This window comes from Orycteropus afer, unplaced genomic scaffold, assembly GCF_000298275.1.
Source record: "Orycteropus afer afer isolate SDZICR_OR568_19922 unplaced genomic scaffold, OryAfe1.0 scaffold00383, whole genome shotgun sequence".
NCBI classification, from domain to species: Eukaryota; Metazoa; Chordata; class Mammalia; order Tubulidentata; family Orycteropodidae; genus Orycteropus; species Orycteropus afer.
The window spans coordinates 2,583,959-2,608,251 of record NW_006921970.1 but is presented as its reverse complement, the minus strand read 5'-3'; the positions used below and the strand labels follow the sequence as shown (position 1 = coordinate 2,608,251).

General features: G+C 33.9%; 1 protein-coding gene across 1 annotated transcript in view; it reads right to left on the bottom strand.

Annotated features, from left to right (window-relative positions):
* Positions 1-24,293, bottom strand: part of EPHA3 (EPH receptor A3) — a 615,096-nt gene that overhangs the window by 66,514 nt on the left and 524,289 nt on the right. Inside the window, exons 10-11 of the mRNA XM_007953272.1 lie at positions 15,580-15,705; positions 11,080-11,265 (exon numbers count right to left, since the gene is read on the bottom strand). Coding sequence (XP_007951463.1) covers positions 11,080-11,265; positions 15,580-15,705 — 312 coding nt within the window. The remainder of the gene's footprint in view (positions 1-11,079; positions 11,266-15,579; positions 15,706-24,293) is intronic.

The following is a 24,293-nucleotide window of genomic DNA, read 5'->3' as shown; positions in this document are numbered from 1 at the left end:
GCATAGTGCCTTGACTGCTAATCAGAAGGCTGGAGGTTCAAACCCACCAGACACTCCTCGGAAGGAAGAAGGGGCAATCTACTTCCGTAGTGATACTGTCTCGGAAACCCAAGGAGGGGTCGCTATGAGTCTGGTCTGACTCGATGGCACATAGCAACAACAACATGGCACTTATTATGTTCAAGATACTGATTTAATTATTCTATATATATAACCTTATTAATTATTACCATTTCTATTTTATAAATGAGAAAATTGAGACAGAGAAAAGTGAAATAACTTGCTCAGTGTCACATAGCCAATGATAATAAAGCCAAAATTTGCAACCAGTAATCTAGCTCTACAGTTTTGGATATATTATGATCTCACTTTAATGACTCTGAAGACTTTATCATTATTGACAAATTATTACAGTTTAATTTTACTAGAACAAAGCTGAAAATATAACTGTGTACATTAAAGCAATTACAAAAGTAGTACAAAAAGAACATTTCAAAAAGGAAAGAAATATCCTGCGTTACAAATGTCTTACTTATGGAACTCCTACTTGCCCTTTAAACAGGTTCTGCCATGGTCCACAAAGTGAATGAGGAACATACCTGAAGTATTACACTTTGTCATGGTACCCAGAATGTAAAAATTATGGGTCAAATCTCTGGAATGAGAGACTCAGAAGAGATGTAGTGAGCCCTTTCAGAAAACTTATGAGTAAGATTGGATTATTGGTAGACTGTAGGAGACTATACATTCAAAATGGCATGGTTGGCCATCATATTTGAGTAGAGTGTTGCCATCTTTGAATGGAACAGCATTGCTTTGAACTGTGCTCAAAATCCAAAGCAAGAGATTTGGTTGCTATGTAATGTGTACACTCCCCTTCTGTAAGAGAGAGATTAAGTTTTCAGCAAGGCTTCAGCAGGTAATTTTTCCTGTTCTGGCTATCTTTCTGGCTCACAGCAACTTTCAAAATTCTGATCAGTTCTGGTGACGCTTCCTCAGCCGTGACTGAATTGGGTAAAACCTGTTCAAAGTCCTATCAAATTCTTTAAGACATAGTTAGAACCTGATCTCATTCATAACCCAGGGCTTGGGAACTGCCTATATAGTAAATAGATGTTTTTGATATAGAGGATATATTTGTGATTTTTTCCCCCTTAATTGTTACTATGTATCATGACATTAAGAATTTGATATATATAAAGTCACTTAATTCTCTCAACAGCCTTATGCTTTAGAAATATATGTTATTTCCATTTTTATTGTTGCTCAACTGGACACATTGCAGATTTCAGTAATTTGCTGAAATAGCACAATTAGCTAGTGGTGAAGCACATCTACAACATGGCTCTCTCTGAACCCAAAGTCTATGCGTATGACCACATTCCTTTGTTGTTGCTGTAATGTTTTAATTATAAATCCATCATGCTACAAGACTGAGGAAAAGCACTCCTCCTCCAAGTCCAGAAGACCTGAGTTAAATATTGACTGAATACTATTGAAAAACTTAGAGCAAATAATCAATGATCACCCAACTGCATAACAAAATAGTAATTTTGCCTAAACATATCTCTGCAATATTATGGGGGTTAATTTGCTATTTTAATGATTAAAAAAAATAGATTCCTTTACATATTTTTCTTTTATATTTTACCTTTTATAGGTAATTTGTACTGATTATGTTTTACTACCGACAAGGTTACACTCCATTTAGCAACTTGAATGTATCACAGACAGTATATCTCATTTATTAAGAAAAAAAAAATTCACATTCTATAATCTCTCTCGTGTCATTTTCATATAAGTAACAATTAATATATCCATCTATCTTCTAGTAAATATTGATTTATTTACAAATTTTCTGTAGCACACCACTTATATTTATTTAATGTAGCCTGACTTAAGAGTCATTTTAGCCAACAATACTCTCCGGTCAACTGTTTTAGCCAACAGAACTAACTTCTCCAAAGCGCTAAATAAGTTTTGATTTGATATTCAGAAAGAGAAGATTAAACATTTCATTAGTAATTTATATCTGTAGAATGGTTCCAGAGATTCAAATAAATGATTAAAATAAAATGAATGAGTGTATAAAACCCTGTATATTCATGTTCTACATGAACCACCATGAGTTTATGTGTTTCTTCCTCAATACAAATCTGGGAAGGATAATATGATATAGAAATTCAATGCATAGAATAACATAGCTCTAATGTAGTTACAGCTATTTTGCCTCTAACAGCTCAATTACAGTGGCCAGTTACTGAATTTGTATACTAACCGACCCTTTGCTTATTGTTTTTCTTCTTGCTTTCAGTCTTATGACATTTCATTTCTCTCGAGCATGTCTAGTAGAATTTTGGCAAGGGAAATAAAAGTAACTGGAAAATCAAACCAGTCAATTAAGCCAAAGCCCCATGACCATTCAGAAATCAGATCAGGTTGCATTTAGCTGTGTAATTTAGGTATTTGTAAACACATCAGTTAAAATAAGCCAGTCTGAAAATGTGCTTTGTGTTAAGCTCAAAGATTGGGCAAACCTCAATTTACAAACAGAGTAAACGGAATTGGCAATTGTCTACCTTGGAAAGGAGTACCTTTACTTAGAGTTCCCTGTGATTTCTGATTCCAATAAACAGGGTTAAAGGGGAAGTGAATCTCTGAAAGGTGAACACTGGTTCCAACATGCATAGGAAGCAGTGAGGGTTACTAATAAAATACCAGCTCATAGGTACCTTATGCAGCATATTTGTATTCACATTTGCATGCCTTCTCATGCATATAAAAGTAGACATTTATTTAGAAATGACATTACCAGCTTCTTCAAAACAGAGCCTATATCATCTCTGTTCTCAGAGTCTAAAACACATCTGGGGACATACACTAAACTCAAAGAGATTATTGTTCCCTGACTAGCTGAAATGAAACTACATCAAAAGTGAACACCACAATATTTCAGTGGAGTTTTGTTTTTGTTTTCAAAATGATTCTAGATAAAATTAAGACTTCTATAATTATAGGGTTTAAAGAAAGCAAACCATTCTATTACAATTAGTTCATCCCCCCAACTATCCCCTGTGATTCAGAGATATTACTAATCATTGAACAACGATTGGTCATAGAAGAAAGTGATTCAAAAGTCTAAGAATTCCAGGTTCTGCATAGCCTCATCCACCAAAAACCTTTTAAACATATTTTCAATAAAAAAGATTAGTAGGAAGATAAGTAAGTAGGCAGATTTTTTTTTCATTTACGATTTTCAAACAAATATTCATTTTTAGAGAAAAATATTTTCATCCACACAAATATGATGCTTTAAATACTAAAATTATTAAAATATTAAAATGATTGGAATTTAATATATTTCCAATGCAAAAATGTCACTAACTCCTATTACCAAAAGAATTGTGTCTTATTATGTACTCTACCTCTTATTTTTAAAATCCTTGAAAAACACACTTTTCCACACAAGTGTAATATATAAAATAAAAATCCTTAACCTTAGTGCCCAGTAGTCTATTATTTGTATTATGTAATCAGAATCAGTGTTAAAAAATCATAAACAGAAGAAGGAAAATGAAAAAAAAAAAAAAAAGAAAAATTACACATCATCATCCCCAGGGGAAAAAAAAAAAAAGACTTGAATTGCCTTTAATTAGAAAGAAAATGTTGTAGTCATAGATTTTCATGTATTATACCTACTGACTGATGGAAATAGTAATGAACTAAATAACTTTTTTTTTTTTTTTTTCCTGTGGCTTTCCTATTAAATGACTATAAAAATCCAGGGCAATATTTTAAAATTTACTTTTAAATCAAGACATTATTCTGCCAAAATGACCCCTAAGTCCTCCAATCATCTATGAATTAATGAGGGCAGGGGCCAACTCTATTTTGTTTATAGTTCGAAACCTAGCATCTTGAAGGGTGCCAGTTATAATTTATCTCATAATGTATATCACTTCAGGCTGGCTAAGGATAATCTGTTGTTGTTGTTATGTGCCTTCGAGTTAGATCCGACTCATCGAGCCCTCCTTGGATTTCTGAGGCAGTTTTACTATGGAAGTAGATTGCCCCATTTTCCTTCCGAGGAGTGGCTGGCAGGTTTGAACCGCCAGCCTTCTGGTTAGCAGTCAAGTGCCTTAGGTACTATGCTAACCCTTTCAAATCAGACTAAGAAACACTTTTCACCAAGAAGTCTTCTTTAACCAGTCACACTCTAGCAATCTGGTGTTCCTTAATACGTAGATTAAACATTTACATTCAACTGTTTTTAATTTTTTAACAAAATTCATTTATGGTTAACTTTAAGCGCTTTGAACACAGATTATATATATTTTTTACCTTTGCCCAGTTTGGGAGGTCAGAGCTCAGTTATACAGTAAATGCAACTTCACTCAGTGAGTTTAGTATTCTGGATGTGCTCAGTTTGATTTTACCAGGGCAGTTTTTTTTTGTTTTTTTTTTTTTCAATCTTTCTACATTTTATTTATGTTCTTGTCTAATTGCAAAGTTTAAGATAGTAAGTACAATAATGAATTGATGATATCAGGTTTCTTGTTCCAACTTTTAAGTGAATCAATTTTAATGTTTCATTATTGAACATATTTGAACAGTTTTGAATGTTTGTAAGTTTGCTTGATTTTGCTTAGAAGGGGCTTACACATCCATCAGGCTAAGTTTGTTTTTTTTCTACATATGACATAATAAGAAAATTATTTTCTTATGTTATGAAGACTTATTTCTGATATAGCTTGAGATTTGTTTTTTTCCATTTCTTTTTGGAATTTTTTTATATTAATTGTATTTTTTATATTTCATTCTTGGACTAGACTAACGTAAGTGTGATAGATTTTTTATATGCATGACTTCATAATTTTATAAGGTTATTGAATTTTTGTGGATATATGATATTGACCTGTTATTTTCCTTTCTGATAAATTTCTTGCATAGTTTGGGATGAAGATATCATTAGCCTCATGAGTTAGGGGATGTTCCTTTATTCTCTTCTCTGAAAGAGATTGTATAAACCAGAAATACTAGACCAATGTATCATTATAAATTCTTCTTCCTTTAGGAAGTTTCAATAGTTCATCTTGAGAGTTATCAGTGTTTACACTAAAACCAGAAAACTCAAATCCATTTCCATCAAGTCCATTCTGTCTCATAATAAACCTATATGACAGAATAGAAAACCCTCTGGCATCAAATTGATTCCAACTCTGATCTGCATGAGGTTTGTAAGTAGGTAAATCTTTACAGAAGTAGATTGCCTCATCTTCCTTCAGAGGAGCTGTAGCTGGTGGGTTTGAACCACCAACCATCTGGTTAGCAGTCAAATGCCTTAGGCACTGCACCATCAGAGCTCCTTCATTTTTACAAACTAGATGGCCAGACCTTTCCCCTGCAGAGCAGCTGGTGAGTTTAGACCACTGACCTTTTGGTTATTAGGTATTTGCTTAAACACTAGTCTTTAAAGGAGCTCTGGTTGTATAGTACCTAAGGCATTTGACTGCTAACCAGAAGGCTGGTGATTCAAACACCAGCTACTCCTCAGAAGGAAGGTTGGGCAATCTACTTTCATGGAGATACCACCTCGGAAACCCAAAGAGGGGTCATTATGAGTTGAATTCACTGGATGGCAGTCAGGTTTTTTTTTTTGGGGGGGGGGGGGGTTAGTCATTAAAAGTCAGTCTTTGGGCACATGCAAATCATAGTTTCACAAATTTTATAAATTGAATTTAATTCTTCAAAAAATTGGAAAATCATCTTGCCTAAACAACTGAGAAAAAAACACAGCAACAGACTTCTGTGGTTAAAATGTGACTAATTCACTGGAGGAATATAAGGGGGCACTGTTGAATAAATAAGGGAAGCTCTTTAAGCAAGTACCTATGGAATTCCTTGTGTTATTTGTTCTCTAATATACTGAATACTAAACCAAAAACCAGTTGCTGGCGAGCCAATTCCAGCTCACTTGATGTGTTACAGAGCAGAACTGTTCCGTAAGGTTTTCTTGGCTGTAATCTGCTTCTCAGAAGCAGATCCTGAGGACTTTCTTTCACAGCACTGCTGGATGAGTTCAAACTGCCAACATTTGAATAGAATCTTTTGTATTCCAAAGTAAACCATTTGTACCACACAGGGACTTTATATGGAGCAGAGATTATCCTAATTTGGTTGATATGCTCACTTATCACTTAGAAAATCTAAATTTACATATCAAATTGCAATCTTGAATGCATAACGATGGGTGTCATCAGTTCCCAAATGTATTCTTTTCATAAATTAAGTATTTCTGTAAATTATTAGTAAAATAAACACAATTTATGGTGAAATACCTATTAAGACTATGACACAATGTCTACTTTCAAGTATAGACAAAAGCTTTTATAGAGAAGCAAACAAGAAATAAGAATTTGATGCTGTCATTAGATGACAACATCTGATTCTAGCAATGTTTCTTCATCTTTTTTGCAGGGAATAAGAAGGTGAATACCAGTGAAAAAATTCGTATTGTAAAGTGAGTCCTAATGAAAATATACAAATGTGTTAATTATGAGAAATCTTCCATGACTTTTCCTGTGAATAGTCCTCAGGAATGCAAGGTTACAATTAACTGTATAAATATTACTATTTAATTTTTTAGAATATAACTCAAAAGGGAAAAAAAATCTCATCCAATATAATTCTTTCTATTTTGCTAAGTGAAAAGTAGCCAGCGAAGCTCTTGGGGTCTGAATGTCATTTGACTAATGACGTGATAGCAGAAATATCAAACATTTGTTAAAAACAAGTTCCATCTTTTTGAACTTAAACTGAAATTGATAACACATGTTAGTACCTAGTCTGTGCAGGGAATGTGCCCTTCGCTTTCTGCTACTTTGAAGATCAGAGACTCTCTCACCTTCTCTTGTTTAAGACCATCAGGCTCAAAATGTACCATTAAAATTGTTTATAGCGCAGTTCAAATAAATAAGAATATAATTATCAAATAAAATGCTTTCTCTAAATAATTGAAAAAGATACATTATATTAGACCCAGAGTTTCGAAATACATATTCGAGCAAAAAAAAGAGAAAACAATGAATTGTTTCCAGGAATTTTATTCTATATACTCAAATTCAAAAAGAAAAAAAAAAAAAAAAACCTCACTGTTGTCGAGTCGGACCCGACTCATAGAGACCCTTTCTTACGTTTCCGAGGCGGTATCACCAGGGAAGAAGATTGCCCAAACTTCCTTCCAAGGAGTGGCTGGTGGGTAAAAAATTCCCAAAAGACCAGAAGAGGTCATTTATCTTTGCATAAATCTTTACCACTTAACAATATACTCTTAAATAGTTTTGCTTGATCTTTAAATTATCTATCAATAATAAGGTAACACAGTTAATTCCATGTTACAAATGAGGAAAACCAGTGTTTGTCTGCATTTGCAAGAGGTCTTAAAACCAGTATGGTCAAGTCAGGACTTAAGCTCTGGCCTTCAGATTTTTAATCCAGTTGCCAATATGCTTGTTCTCCTGTAAATACAATTTTGTTAATTAAATTATGAGCTCTGTAAGAATCTAGCTTGTGAGTATATATGTGTGTATGTATTTCTGAGTTCATCAAGTAGATTAATTTAGAAGTCATATAGCCCCAGTGACTGGGCAATCTACTTCTGTAGTGATAACGCCTCAGAAATCCAAGGTCACTGTGAGTCGGGTCCGACTAGATGGCACATAACAACAACATAGCCCCAGTGAACAAAGCAAATATTAGAAGTAAATTAAATAAATTTCTTTGGTGACAATACTATTTTTTGTATATATTAAGTGCAATTATTAACTTTATTCTAGGGCACTTCTTTTTCCCCTCAGATGGTAAAAGGTTCCAGATTTAGAGCTTTTAAATATGGCACTAAAGGAGTTCAAAATATCATTCTGAGTCTGTTAGTCTATTATGTTCACAATATATGAGATGACTGGGATTTATGCAGTCTGATTTGGCAGCCTTTTACATGCTTATTTGCCCAGGGAGATATATCAAATTTAGAACTCTTACCTTAAGAATAAGGTAGTTGTAATCCATACTAGAATGTCACAGAATCAGACATGAATAAAATGTTTAATGTATAATACCTATAACTTTTAAGCATTTTTTTCTTAAGATAGTTTTTGCTATATCTTAGTCTTGTGAGTTATTTTATAGATTTCTTTGTTTCACATTCATAATGTTTATGTCATTATTTCCTTCTGCATCTCTTTGAAAGCCTGCCACCATAATTATCATTCAGTACATACATTTATAAGAAATAGCTAGTAAAATATAAGGTTCCTTTCAATAATTCATAATTATGAAAATTTAAAAATATTTAGCTCATGTGTAATAACATATGAGAGTTATCAGTGAGCATTAATTTCAAACTATAGTTTGAAATTATACATAGTTTGGTAGTGAGTTTTGTTTATTTATTTATTTATTTATTTTGTAGCTGTAGATGTTGGAGAAAGTGGTGATGATTTTTTTCCATGATAAAATATAATCATTTTCTCTATAATTTCCTGGGTAATGAAAGCAGTTTGATAATTGTATTTTTTGAAGTATATATTCAATTTAATAAATGAAATACCTAGTAAAGAGATTTATTGGTTTAGTGCAGTGCATAAAGCATTTGACTGCTAATGGAGGCTGGCAGTTCAAACCCATCAGCCACTCCTCGGAAGGAAGATTGGGCAATCTACTTCTGTAGTGATACTGCCTCAGAAATTCAAGGAGGGGTCACTGTGAGTCACATCTGACTTGACAGCAGTGAGTTTAATTTATTCTTTTTAAACTAATTAATTGATTAAATCTATCAATCTTCTATTCATCATAGATCCTAAATTAGGTACCTACTATAATTCAGATTGTATTTTAGTCAGATTTGTTATAGGGGATGGCAGTGGGTTTGGTTGTGGTATTAGAATTTACACACAACACACACACATATATCTATACATATTATGTAGTAAAACAATAAATAAATAAATAAATAACAATAAAACAGTTGTCATCCAGTCAATTCATGGCAACCCATGTGTGCCATGAAAACTGCATTCTATAGAGTTTTCATGATTGTGATCTTTCGAGAAGAGATCACCAGCCCTTTCTTCCTAGGCACATTTTGATGGGTTGTACTGACAACCTTTCTGTTAGTAACCTAGCTGTAAACCATTTGTGCGACCCTGGGGCTCCTTTTGGTATTAAGGAGCATTAAATATCTTAGTAAAATTTTGGATTCTCAAGAAATGCCTTCTAAACTTTAATTATTAGGGGTGATACAAATCTCAAGATATGAAAGAATAAGAAATATAGACTCATTCTTTTCCATAACTGAGAGAGGTGAAACCATCAGAAAAAGTTTCCAATGTTGTTGTCTCTAACTTTTACTATTTAGCCAGGCTGCATTACCCTTTACAACTATTTACTCAAATGCAAAATAGCTATTATCATACTTAATTCACAGAGTAATTATAAAGATGAAATAAATCCCAGAGTGCAAGTTCTGACACATAATAGACATTTTATGAAGAACACTTGATAAATGGGAATGGCTGCCTATGTAAAATTGTGTTATCTATTCTCAGTGGTATTTAAGAGATAAAGGACAACCACTTGATGAAGATTTTATGGAGGAGATTAAAAGGTTAACTAACTATTAAAACTCCAGTGAGACATAATTCTGAAATTCTATGGATATAGAGATAAAGTAGTTATGGTCTTGGCCCTGAAGAAATCAAGATATCATACATTTTACCAGCCCTTACCATGACTAACCATGCATTTATTATAAATTTTCAAAATTCAAAAAATGTTTTTCACCAGAATATTTTTCAATTTTGCTATTAGTGTTGCCTGATTTTTAAGTATCATACAAATTAAAAATATACCTCTTACAAGACTTTATATAGGCTTACAATATCTAGGTATAGTCTTCCACATTATATAAAGTTCTTAACACCATTTATTATGTATGAAAATCTAGAGGATATGAATGTGTATTTCAATTATATCATGGTCTTATGAGGAAACAATTGCCTTTTAGTCACACTTATATGAGAAAAGTTATTGATGTCATTTAGAATGTGTTCTATGTGATGTTAAAGAAAAAATTTAATTGTGAAGAACATGATATATACATAATATGTGGTAGTAACCAGAGTTTATGTAAATGTAGTGCCAATGAATTATCCCCTAAAGGATGCCAAATCCCTGCCATATGTTGTCTTTCACTCTAAGGAGCTTGCTACCAATTTAGTATTAGTTTTTTAATTTTTTTTTCTCAATCCTGTACTTCAAACTCTTGAGGAAAATGAAAAAAAAAAAAAAATCACAGAGCATTCTCACGAGGTTTTTGTTGGGATTGAAGCCAAATATCACATGGCTGCCTCATGGGATCTATTTTGAGTCTGGCTGGAGAAACCATCATGGAAATATGTTGAGACCTCCATCATGGGCTGTATGTAAGCCAGAGCTTCCCCAGAGCAGAGGGGAATCAATATGGGACTCTAGATCAGAGCACTTTAAATTCCACAGAGAACCAAAAAAAAAAAGCCTTGGGTCTACAAGAGCTCAATCTTTCTAACTCAGAAGAACTCCCAGGACTCCCATAATTTTCCTTAAGCATGGTGGTAAAGCTTTGGACATTTAAATGAAACTAGTGAACAACATAAGAGGCAGCTATCTGTGAGTTCCCAAAAGTTCCTGTCAAATTTGATTCATTGTTTTCCTTGCTACTCTACGTAATAGAAAGTTCCACATAATAGAATGTTCTCCATAATTCTCAATCAGCATGTCTTAATCTATCTCAATTGCCATTTTCTATTCTTTTTTAAGGCTGTTTAAGGTCTATAACATGAGTCAATAAAATGCTTTTTAAATATTTTTTCTCTATTGTCAAAGAAAAGCATGTTAATCTAACATTGGTCTTTTTGTTCAGACTGAGAGATAGTTAAGTAAACTTTGTTTATGGAAAATGAGGAAATTTTTAACATAATTCTTAAATTATGTTAAACAACCTCAGCTCTATATACACATAAGCAGTTTTTTAACTTTACTTACTTTTAGTAACAACTCCCTCCAGCCGAATGATATTGGGATGGTCAAACTGACCCATAATGCTTGCTTCTCCCAGGAAGTCTCTCCTCTGTTTTTCTGTGTAGCCCACTTTTAGGGTCTTAATGGCCACTGAAATCTCTTTCTTTGAAGGAAGTTTCAAGCGACCACTGCACACCTCTCCGAATTCACCTGTTAGAACAGAGAATAAAAACAAATGATAAGAAATTATATGATAAAAAATCATCAGCCAATTTTTTTTTTCTCTCAATAATATAAATAATAAATATGTGTATGTTTGAGCTATGTGACCTAGAAAGTAGGTCTCCAAATTATTTTGGAAGATGGTAATGTAGGATTCCCTAGCATGTCCACACTCTGGTGAAAAATGGACCTTGTGAGAAACCTCAGATATTTTGAAGTATCACACCATGAATAATGCAGTATGAAAAAAACAAGAGGAAAGTTGAAGACTGTATCAGATGTTTCACTCTTATTCTAATAGCTACCATTTCCTCAGAGTAATCAATGGGCCAGCACAGATATTACGAGTCAAGCGTTGGATTAAATTTCAGATGTTTCAACTATTCTGTTTTTATCAAGAGGGCCAATTTGGCTATAGATTTAGACTCTCTGGAAAATGAGAAATAAAACATCTGTTCTCAACTGACATTTTGGAAAATTAGTGCATTGAATTATTGACATACTAGCTGTCAAGTTCTATGACTTTCAAGTGGAGAATAATCATATAACAATATTTAATATAACAGGGATTCTGTAGAAACATTATATAAACATTGTTAGATTCAATATATTTAATAAAATAATTGTCTCAAATATGTAATTAGTCTAGAGTTGTTGAATATATAAAGTGTTGATGACTTTTACATATTCTGAGCCGATGGACACTATCACCAATATCTATGTTTTATTGAGTAGATTATTGGCCTAATGAAATTTCATTCATTAGATTTTGAACTTGCTGAAATCAAAGATCTTTTACATCCATCTATTTGCCTCCACTGATGTCATATTGATAGATACAGAGTAGTACCATCCAAAGAATGTCCTTTGTTCACAGAAGAAATCCTAACATTTCATGGATTATTAGATTTGTTTTGTACCCCATTTGTTGTTGTTGTTATATGCCATCGAGTCAGACCTGACTCATAGCGACCCCTCCTTGGGTTTCCGAAGCAGTATCACTATGGAAGTAGATTGCCCCATCTTTCTTCCAAGGAGTGGCTGGTGGGTTTGAACCACCAGCCTTCTGGTTAGCAGTCAAGTTCCTTAGGCACTATGCTACCAGAGCTCCTTTGTACCCCATTAGGAAAGAAAAAAAAGGTTTGTAGTGTCAAATGAGAGTTTTTCTAAAATATGCTAGAATTAATTACATGATCACGTTTTAAGTTTTCTGCATAATGGGATAGCATTCTTGATCCAACTTTTCCACTGTGAGTTTGTCTGCCATCTTCTTGCCCCATATGCCAATGAGAAAGGTGGCAAGAAATGAAATACTTCTTCTACAGACTTTTTTGACCAAGGCTTGCTCCAAAATAAGCAGATTGTCCTGCTTTTTAACTATTGTATCACTATGAGTGATTTGCTTCTCTCCAGGAAGCTCTAAACTCTTCCAGACTCTATCTTTCCTAAGGAATCCAGTGCTGTCTCTGTCCTCAAAATAAGAACTGTAATTTGGGGAAGCCATTTTAGACCTAAAGCAAATATTCATGCATCTTTTTAATAAATACTGATCAATGGAAGCAGTGTGAAAGACACTATGAAAAAATAGAGATCTAATGGTAAATAAGACATATGTAGCCTTTCCTTTTTCAGAAGTGGATAGAAAAGATAGTAGTAGCTCTAATTAGTGTATTTTGTAGGATGATAGGAAGAATTAAGGGACAGAACTTGAGATAGTTCATAGCTCGATTGTTAAGTGATTCAATGTGAGCTCCCTATATCTCATTTATGAGATTTTTATTTAGTGTTCTTTTTCTCACACCACTGTATTCTGGATATCTGACTTTGTTAACTTCATCTGTACATATAAGCTTTGACTACTACAGAGAACCCTGAGATTCATGGTCATATGTCTTCTGCACATTGGCTGGGAAGAAGTGAGTTTCCCCTTCTCTCAACTGATTGTCCAGTTCATTGTGCAAAGTCCTTGTGCTGCATAAGCTACTGCAGCATCCATACTGGAGAACAGTGCACTCTTGTGGGGCAACATTAAAACCAAGAAGGGAAAATATGTCTTTACTACGAAGGAGCTCACAAAGCAGGATTGTACAAATGAAAGAGAGTAATCAATATATATCTCTTTTGACAATTGATGGACATAGATGTATAGTAAATACATATATTCTTAAAAGTTAGATTGTAGATAATAATAGCTGTTTTCCTTTTTTTTTTTTTAAGAATTACGAGTTACATATTGAATGTTGTTGTTGTTGTTGTGTGCCATCAAGTCGGCCCCAACTTATAGCGACCCCTCCTTGGGTTTCCGAGGCAGTATCACTATGGAAGTAGATTGCCCCACCTTCCTTCCGAGGAGTGGCTGGTGGGTTTGAACCGCCAGCCTTCTGGTTAGCAGTCAAGTGTCTTAGCCACTATGCTACCATATCCCATATATGTGAATTTTCAGAGTGCCTGGGTGGTCAAATGGTAAACTGCTCCACTACTAGCCAACAGGGTGGCAGTTTGAAACCACCCAGAGGCAGCTCAGAAGACAGTTCTGGTGACCTGCTTCTGAAAGGTCACAGCCTTGCAGACCCAATGGAACAGTTCTACTTGAATACATGGGGTTGCCATGAGTCAGAATTGACTTGCCAGTACCTTACAAAAAGAGTAACATATTGAGTTTAAGAGGAAAAGCTATTAAGAAACTTAGCTGAAAACCTAGAAAATTATAATTTTATTTCAATCACATGAATTACTCAGAATGCCTTTCTTGAATTCTAAGTACGTTTTTGGTATATACAGCTTTTGTGTTGTAGTGCCTAAGGCATTTGACTGCTAAGCAGAAGGCTGGTGTTTCAAACCCACCAACCAGTCCTCAAAAGGAAGGTTGGACAATCTACTTCCGTAGTGATACCACCTCTGAAACCCAACAAGGGGTCGCTATGAGTTGGATCCATTCTAGGGCAGTGAGCTTGCTGAGCTCTTTGGTATCTATCTATCTATCTATCTATCTATATAAATATTACATGTCCACTCTTGTAAAGACGCATCAGTCACAAATATTGTACTTGCAGAAAATGTGATCTGACATACTATGCGTATGATTTTTCAATCATTTATTCTAATTCCTCCATCAACATAGTTAGTTTTTCTATTGGGAGTGATATTTAATTATGACATGATGGTGAAAAACTTTTATTGTTGAAAATGTTTTATTTTTATTTTAAATAGTAGTTTTATTCCCATGCAAAGTGAATATAATAAAGATATGCATGGGTTTATGTGTAAGTGTATAAAATAGCTACTTTGTTTTAGATTATGTTACAGTATACAATATTGTCATTTTATTGAAAGTATAAAAATACTATTAATAAACATTCTATGGGAATTTGTTAATGAATTGATGATTGAGTGAATATGTGATTAGACCAAACAGATGTTCATCTGACAACTTGCTTTGACACAAATCAGCTACATCTATATAACACTGAAGACAACTGTTACAAATGAAACATTTAATTTTATTTAAAATATTCACTAAAATCAAACTCAATACTCGCTGCAGTCCTGTCAGTTCTGACTCATATCAACCTCTGCTTGGGTTTCTGAGGCAATATCTCTACAGAAGTAGATTGTCCAGTATAGTGGTAGTCAAATTTGTGTTAAATGTGTAATCTTTGTTTTTATTTTGTATTGTTTTAATTCCTAATAGGATACTAAAATTAACTTTTTTTTTACTATAAATTTAAATTTCATTTGCTGTGGTTATTCAAAGTGAGACACACTTTTATCCTGTTTTCCCTATTTAATCAAATAGGTTTTGTGACACATGATCATTGTGGCCATTGGAAGATCAAACTGCTGTCTCTGAAATTCAATAAATAAAAAAAACAGTGATGGTCTGTGAGTCTGTGAGTCTGGCACCTTTGAAATCATTACATTCCATTAAATACTCCTTCATTTATTTTTTACCCGGCTTTGATGATGTTGTTGTTATGTGCCATTGAGTCGGACCCGACTCACAGAGACCCCTCCTTGGGTTTCTGATGATGTGTCATTACGGAAGTAGATTGCCCAACTTTCCTTCCAAGGAGTAGCTGGTGGGTTTGAACCACCAGCCTTCTGGTTAGCAGTCAAGTGCCTTAGGCACTACACTACCAGAGCTCCCACCTTTGATGATAGAAAAAAAAAAAAAAAAATCTCTTTCCATAGTAATATATTTAGTCTGGAGAACTTGAGCAGACTCAGACAGCATTCTTGTTCCTAGTTGTGAATTAGTCAATAACACACTGGTCTTTGCAATGGAATTATTGTGATGGTTACCTGCTCCAACAACTTTGTCAATGGATATGTTGTTGGCATCCAATTCCTTGGCAAACTCATGAACTGCTTGTGTAGGGTCTTCATAAGTATGTGGGTCAACATAAGTTCTGAGACCTGGAAGTTTTACTGTTTAAGGGAAGGAAGAAAGGTATTATTGTAGCTAGATTTGTAAAATTTTTACTAAGCAAATTTTTTTTGTAGACTAGTAGTTAAAAAGAAATCCCCATCTCAATAAAATGAGCTATCTATCTATCTATCTATCTATCTATCTATCTACCTATCTATATTTTTTTTTTTCCTGAGGTAGGATAGAAATTGGACCAAGTGTTGAATAATTCAATCTCCCATAACAAAGAGGAAATGCAATGGGCAGCTTTCTCTGAAAAAAATATAAGAACAAAAATATAGAAGGAAAGTGGACATTCAAAGAGGAAATTCTTCAGGAAAACATTGTTCATAACTGCCCAGTAAAGTTGCTAGAACCATTACAGAGTGAACTTTATCATGCTATTGTACATTTACAATTCTACTAACATTACAATAATCCAATATCTAGTACAATGCATCAGACAATAAACAAAAATTATTGAAGTGGTACTTTCCTAAGGTTGTGTGGTTACTCTAAATATACACAATTTAAAGAATATAACATGGCATTTCTTCTGTCTGACACATTTTGCTTTTAATAATTTTAACAATTAGGGTGCTCCATTGCAATGACAGATCTACTTTAGGTTCTGATTTATGTGCATGTACTATGGGTGTATATTGTATACACACAGATGTGTAGTATCAATTTAGTGAAACCTTTTTGTGTAGCTTTTTAACACAGTCAAAAACAATTTAAGTATTTTCTATAAATTTAATAATGCTGCTAAGAAGCTAGATTCAAAATATAGTTCACATTTGTAACTTATTGAACATAGATCTCCTTCAGAATATATTTATTAAATTATTCTGAAGGTGAACACATTTCATAGACAAAAGTATGCTTCAAAATCAAAATATTAGACAATTTGTTTATGTGTAGGAGAACCATTTTGGATTTTATTTAATATTATGAGATTCTTATCATTTGAAAAAAGAATTCACCTTACAAATAATTTGGAATGTTAAATACACTAAATTCATTACAAAGAAAACTAACTACTAAAAAATTAGATCCTAATATCCTATTGAAGTTCATAAAAATATTCTAACATTGAAAAAATGCAATTTAACTTTCTTATCAAATATATTAACATTAATTTTATTTTTAATTTTAGTACTAAATGTTGGTATTATTGTTTTATCATTAGATAAGGATGCTTAAATTGATATTATTTTTTCATTCATCATACTAAATTATTGATAGATTTTTCTTGTCATAAAATAAATAAAATCAAGAATTATATTTCCCAAAGTCACTTTATAATGAGTAATCTCATTGACACAACATTGACTTTATACTTTTTGATTAACACAGGTTTCTTTGAGATATTTGGGCATTTGTATTAAACAGCTGTAAAGAAAGTAAAGGCTATAAAATGTTCTGGAGGTAAGGCTTCAGTATATTGAACATTAAACCATTAAGTCCAGGATTTTCAGTTTGTTACTAACAAATGACCTCTTCCTTGAACTACAAGACAACTTTATAAATGCCTCAGTTTCATGACATTATTACTTATGTTCCTGCAAAACTTCCGTAGTGGTTTCTAGGGATGAAACGTAGGCTGTGAGGATAAATGGACTATAAAAGAAAAAGTGGCTGAGAGACATTATATTTGAAATCTCAGTTTTCCTCTGTTATTTCTTTGAATAATTTTGGAACAGAATGTGAAAAGGAGAATAAAGGAGTTAAAGGAGAAAGTAGAAGGGTCAACTGTACTAAGGCCACTCCCACTTCTGCCTGGTGCAGAGTTGGTTACTGCAGAATTGCAGCTGCTACCCAGGCTGAGGCAGGGTGTGGATCCCTTGAAAAGAACTGAATATCTAGGGACTCAACATTCAAAGGTATTGGGAAACTTCAAGGCCTAGTTCTTCCTTTGGGCAAACTGTGATTGGAATAGCTTTTGAAGTGAGAATTTTATTTTTGAAGTTGCTCTACCTTGAGAAGCTCAGCTACAGAGAATAATCCAGACTTTAGAGAAATCTCTTGAAAATTTACAATTAATGTGCCTAGCCAGAGTTCCTATTACATAGTTAGTGCCCAATAAATGAGAGATAATATTGTCAGTTTATTCACCATTGTTAATATCCTTGAGGTTTGATGGCAAAAGAAGTTACCCTAAGTCTATTTCTTTTGAGCTAACAAATCAGTTTGAGTGATTCTGAAATATTATATTACTTCTTTTTATAAAAAATCAGATGCCAGAGTTACACTTCAGTGCTGTGATTTACTATATGCTAATACACCAAATTACTTTTAACACTACTAATGATGAAATATATTACCCACAAAACAAGAAAACAGAACAATAAAAAAAGAGAAAGGAACCATGTGATCTTATCAATTGATGTGGAAAAAGCATTTGTTAAAATCAAACACCCATTCCTGATAAAAACTCTCAGGAAAATAGGAATAGAAGGGAAATTCCTCAAAATAATAAAGGGCAAATATGCAAACCAGCACCCAACCTTATTCTCAATGGAGAAAGACTGAAAGCATTCACCTTGTAAAGGCAACCAGACAAGAATGTCCTCTATTACCATTTCCATTCAACATTGTATCCGCAGTCCTAACCAGGGAAATAAGGGAAATCAAAGGCATCCAAATTTGTAAGGGAGAAGTAAAACTATCCCTATTTGCAGATGATTTGACTCTATGATAGAAAATGTAGAGATTAGCAAGAAAACTACTAGAACAAATTGAAAGATTCAGCATAGTGGGAAGACACAAGATCAACATACACAAGTCAGTTGGATTCCTTTCTATAAACAAAGAGATCTCCGAAAAGGAAATAAGAGACACAATATCATTTATAATAGCTACCAAAAAGATAAAATATTCTGGAGTAAATCTTACCAGGGACACAAAAGACCTATACAAAGAAAACTACAAATTACTACTTCAAGAAACTATAAGAGAGCTACATAAATGGAAGAACATACTATATTCTTGTATAGGAAGACTGAACATTGTAAAAAAATCAATACCACCCTAAGTAATCTATAAAATCAATGCAATTCTGATCTGTATTTCATCCCCATTCTTTAAGGACATGAAAAAAACAATCATGAATTTTATATGGAAAGGAAAGAGACCTTGGATAAGCAAAGCACTACTAAAGAAGAATAAAGTAGGAGGTCTCACACTCTCCTATCTCAAAACCTAAAATATAGCCAGGGTAGTCATAATAGCCTGGTATTGGTACAACAACAGACAAATAGACTAGAGGTAACAACCCAGAAATTGGTCCATCCATCTTAAGACAGATGATCTTTGAAAAGGGCCAAAATACTTTAAATGGGGAAGAGATATTATTTAAAAAAAAAAAAAATAGTGCTGATAAAACTATCTATGTGCATTTGCAGAAAAATGAAACAAGATCCACACACCACACCATACACAAAAATTAACTCAAGATTGATCAAAGACTTACATGTAAAACCTAAAACTATGAAGTTCATCAAAGAAAAAATAGAGACAAAATTAGGGACCTTAATATATGGCATAAAAAGACTATCAAACAACTAAAAATGTACAAACAACAGAAGATAAACTAGATGACTATAAATTCCTAAAACATTCAATTTTTATGTGCTTCCAAAGACTTTTCCAAAAGAATAAAAAGAGAATGTACATATTGGAGAAAATATTCAGCAATGACATATCTGACAAAGGACTTTTCTGTAAAATTTGTAGAAAACTCCAACACCTTGACATTAAAAAGACAAACGATCCAATTCAGAAATTGGTGGCAGAAGACATGAACAGATACTTCATGTATCACCAAAGAAGATATTCAAGCTGCCAATGAACATGAAGAAATGGTCACAATCATTAGCCATTAAAAACTCACTGCAATCAAGTCGGATCCGACTCATAGCAACCCCTCCTCGGGTTTCCAAGGCAGTATCACTATGGAAGTAGATTGCCCAACCATCCTTCTGAGGAATGGCTGGTGGGTTTGAACCACCAGGCTTCTTAGTCATCAAATGCCTTAGGCACTATGCCACCAGAGCCTCCCATTAGCCATTGTTGTTGTTGTTATGTGCCTTCAAGTCAGCCGGACTCATAGCAACCCCTACTTGAGTTCCCATTGGCTATTAGAGGGATGCAAATCAAAACAACAATGATGTATTATCTTACCCCAGCAATAATAGCAAAGTTCAACAAGACAGAAAATAACACATGCTTGTAAAGGTTTGGAGATATTAGAACTCTCATACACTGCTGGAGAAATTGAAACTCTCATATACTGCTGGTGAGATTGTAAAATGGTACAACTACTGTGGAAAATGCTATGGCACCTTCTTTAAAAAGTTAGAAATGGAAATACTATTTGATCCAGCAATTTCACTATAGATATAATCCTAAAAAAGTGAGAGCTAGGGCATTCATAGATATATGCACATCCATGTTCATGGCTGCACTATTCATAATAGCAAAGAGATAGAAAAAACCTAAGTGTGGTAACCAAACTATGATACATACATACAATGCAATACTATGCAACACTAAAGAATAATGAAGAATACACAGGACACCTCATAACATGGATGAACTTGGAGGACACGATGCTGAGTGAAGTAAGTCAATCATAGAAGGACAAATATTGTATGAGTCCACTATTGTAAAAAGCAAGGGAAAAGTTTACACATGGAAAGAAAATTTATTTGTTGGTTACCAGGTATGGGAGGGCAGGAGAGGAAAAACTGCTAGATAGATAGGAGACACATAGTGACTTGGGTGAAGATAAAGGCAATATACCAAAAGTAAGTGACCAGCACAGTAACATTGAGGAAAAGGAAGACATGGGGAGTTGCACAAGAGGTATAGATAACTAAGGTAAATACTTGTACATACACAATATTGCATTATCAGTAATAAGAAATATTAATCCACAGGCAGATGCATGGGTAGACAGGCAAAATGATAATATCTATGGGTAGGCAAAATGGAATATAGCTAAGGCCATATATTAAGTTTGGCAGACAATATTTCTACATATATACTGGGATGTTCTGTGAAAATGTCCATGTACATAGTAAAGCTAACAGGGTGCAAAGTTATGAAAACTTCAATGTCATAACCAAACATCTTGCAGGAGTGAGTTACTGGGCCTGCAAGGTTAGGATTACCAATCCAGGGGAATCAAACTGAACTGTCATAACATATTACACAGAAACATTGTTTTACATCTTACTTGTGAGTAGCAACTGGGGTCTTAAGAGCTTGTGAGGAGCAACAATTAGTCTCTCTTCCAGTGGAACAAAGAAGAGTGAAGAAAATCAAAGACATGGAAACAATTAGTCCAAGAGGTTAGTGGACAGTGGGAACCTCAGACAGAAGACGTTGATGCCAGAAGAACTAGATGGTACCCAGCTACCACTGCCAATGACTCAGAAAGGGATCAAAATTAGTGATCCTGGATAGAGTGCGAGAAAAATGTGGAAGAAAGCTCACAATCATAAAAAAAGATAAAGCTTATTGTTTTGATAGATATTGGTGAAACCTCTGAGGCTAGGTCCCTTAGTCACCCTTTGGGCTTGGAATTGAATTCACTGCAAGCGAGTAGCTTACCTTCCAGCCAATGGACAGTCCTATATGAGCTGAACAATTACACCAGGAAGTAATTGAACACTGCTTACAACAATCAACCATGGGAGATCAGAAGGGGATCATTTGCACAAGGAGATAACTCAGAGAGCAGAAATGCATAGAAAAAAGGACACAAAGAAAAGGTAAGGACAGGGAGGGAGAGATAGAAAGCTGTGACATTGTGGAGATTGTAATCAATGTCATGAAACAAAAATGTGTATGAACTGTTGAATGGAAACAAAAATTTGCTCTGTAAACTTTCACTCCAATCACACACACATACACACACACATGCATACACACACAAAAAAAAGAGATTAAAGAAAGATACCTTACATTTTCTTGCTATGAAATAAGGAAAACAGTAAAAGTAACCACGGATTTGCTGGAATATGTTGGGAAATAATTGTGGAATCTTTTGTTTAGTCAACTTATTTAAATTTTTGAAGACCCACATATCAAATTGGGGGTATGACATGTGATATGCCAGTTTTGATTTGCATTTATTTAGTAATACTAAGGTAAGAAAACCTAGCATTCATTTTCAAGAAAATCAAATGACACTTTAGAACATAAGGTAAAAATAAAAGTACTTCTGATAAGCAATTACAAATGTTTTACCTCACTGAGTTTAAGAAAATCAATTTGGAGGAGATTTACTGGCATCTGAATTTACAGAGCAGATTATAAAATGAGTTGTCAGGAACAACATCTCAAATATTTCAAATAAGCACTGGATTTAAAAAGTCTTGAAAGTGAGCTTTCAAATTACCCCTCAGTACCCATCGGCGCTAGGGAATATATGCATTACAAAATGGTCTAAAAAGGGTTAGTCCTAAATAAAATCAACCTTATTCATTAAAATTGAATAAATTGTGTTTCATCCACATGGCGTTCAGGGAAAAACACAAATATAAGCAGACACTCATATCCCAAGTAAAATAGCCTCTTTCCTGTGGGGGCTTTGGCTGTTGAGTTTTAACTGCTGACCCCAGAGATTCCGGGCATCAGGTGATTCAGGCTGCAAGGCACATAATCCCTTCACACCAATAATTAAGGGCAACACACAGAGTAACTGGGCTCTGTCTTGAAAACCAGATAATAAACACATGCACACGTGTTAAGCTGCACTACTTTACAGCTCATTCTGTGCAAACACAATAATTTACATTTCCATTTTACCAGCATGAGTTGCCCTAAGGATAGCAAAAAAGTAAAAAAGCCCAGCCAGAGAGGGCAAGGGGACAGAATTTTAGGAGGTGAAACACATTTCTTTCCTTTTGAAGCAATATTATAGGATTTGTAACAAGACTGGAGGGAATAGTTCATAGCTTGAGCTTTTTAATGTAATACCAAAAAAAAAAAAGGTCTGAAATAAACCAGCTGTAGTATTAAAACACAGAAAGTTTCTGACATGTATATAAGCTACTTCATGCCCTTGCAGCTAAGATAAAATACATTTCTTTTTTGTTTGTTTATCATAAAGACATTGGGCATTTGAAAAAAATTAAAGTTTCAGCAAACTCCACTCTAAAGACTAATAGCCAAAATAGACTGGGTGATACAGGAATCTGCTCATAGTTGGCACGCAGAAATTTATCAAAGCTCCAAATTCACAAGGTTTATAATGCCCATAAAAAGGACCACATCAGCAATGTCTTAGTCTAAAGACAATATTTACATCAATTGTGCAAATCAAATTAAGATCAGCTTAATCCACAAGAATGTAACTGCTATAATTTATGCATGGCAATTATGATGAGGTGTTTTGTAGGCATTAGGAAAAAAGAGAAATAGCCTATATTTCATTCATGCACTTTTTAATGTCTTTTGACTTGGTAACGTAACTCAACAGGAATGATGAGATGTTGATATTATAAAAATGGAACTCTGGCTTGATGGTGAGCCTCCTGGTGAGATGGAGATGGAAGGAAACTTTTGTAGACAAATCAAACATTGTGGTCTGCAAACTCCACCCCATAACAATTCACATTTTGAAAGAGATTCTTCTTTTCAAGTTACAGTATTCCCCTTTTACGTTAACAACAGGTAATTGACTTTTCACTTGAATTATAACTAAATCTATTGTATTTAGATGCAAATTCAATGGCTGATACCAAGTATCATATTGATTGGAAAATAGCTTTAGGAGGCAATAATAAATGCCAAAGAGAAGAATCCTTACAAGAGCAGCTCTGTGATACTGAGATTTTAAAGCGCATGGGCATTACTGCAGTTGGTACTTTTTTTCCATAAGAATGTGCTATTCTCACTAAGTCCACTGATTAGTAATTGCCCCTTTAAAGTGAACCACAGTTTTGAAAAGAAAAACACCCGGAATGATTTGTTTCACCAGAAGAAAAAACAAGAGAGTCTTTTTGTTAGATATATGTACTTTGTTTCCTGAAAGAGTATTTCTTTTAGAAAATATTAAAGAAGCTCAATAGGTTGGTATTAAAATGCTTGCCAAGGGAGTGCCGGCTTTACTACCAATTGGATATCATGTAAGTCCAGAATAAAACAGTTTATTTAAAGGCTCTGTCCTGGTTCATTGTCAAAATGGAGTAAGCCATTTAACATAGACAGAGGTTGTTTATATTTACTTGGTAGTTAGGAAAAAAGAAAGGATCCTATTTAGATTTTAGCAAAAGACTGCTAATAAGGAAATTGAAGATAGCTAAGCATTTCAGCCACAAGAGCTGACTACAGTCTGTACTACCCATCACGTGAGTCATTGGAATATAAAGCACAGGTAACCCATTACTTTAACTTAAATATGCTGAAATGTAGCCATATAAAAACACTTAATGCAGAGCCATGGATTTCCTTCTCTGTTTTAAAATAAATTTAATTTGCTCATTTTTTCCATAAAACGACTTTTGAATTCTCTTAGTCAGGGGGAAATAATTCCATTATAAACCGGCAAATGCTAAAACTAAAATGTTAAAGCAAAAAAAAAAAAAAAAAAGAA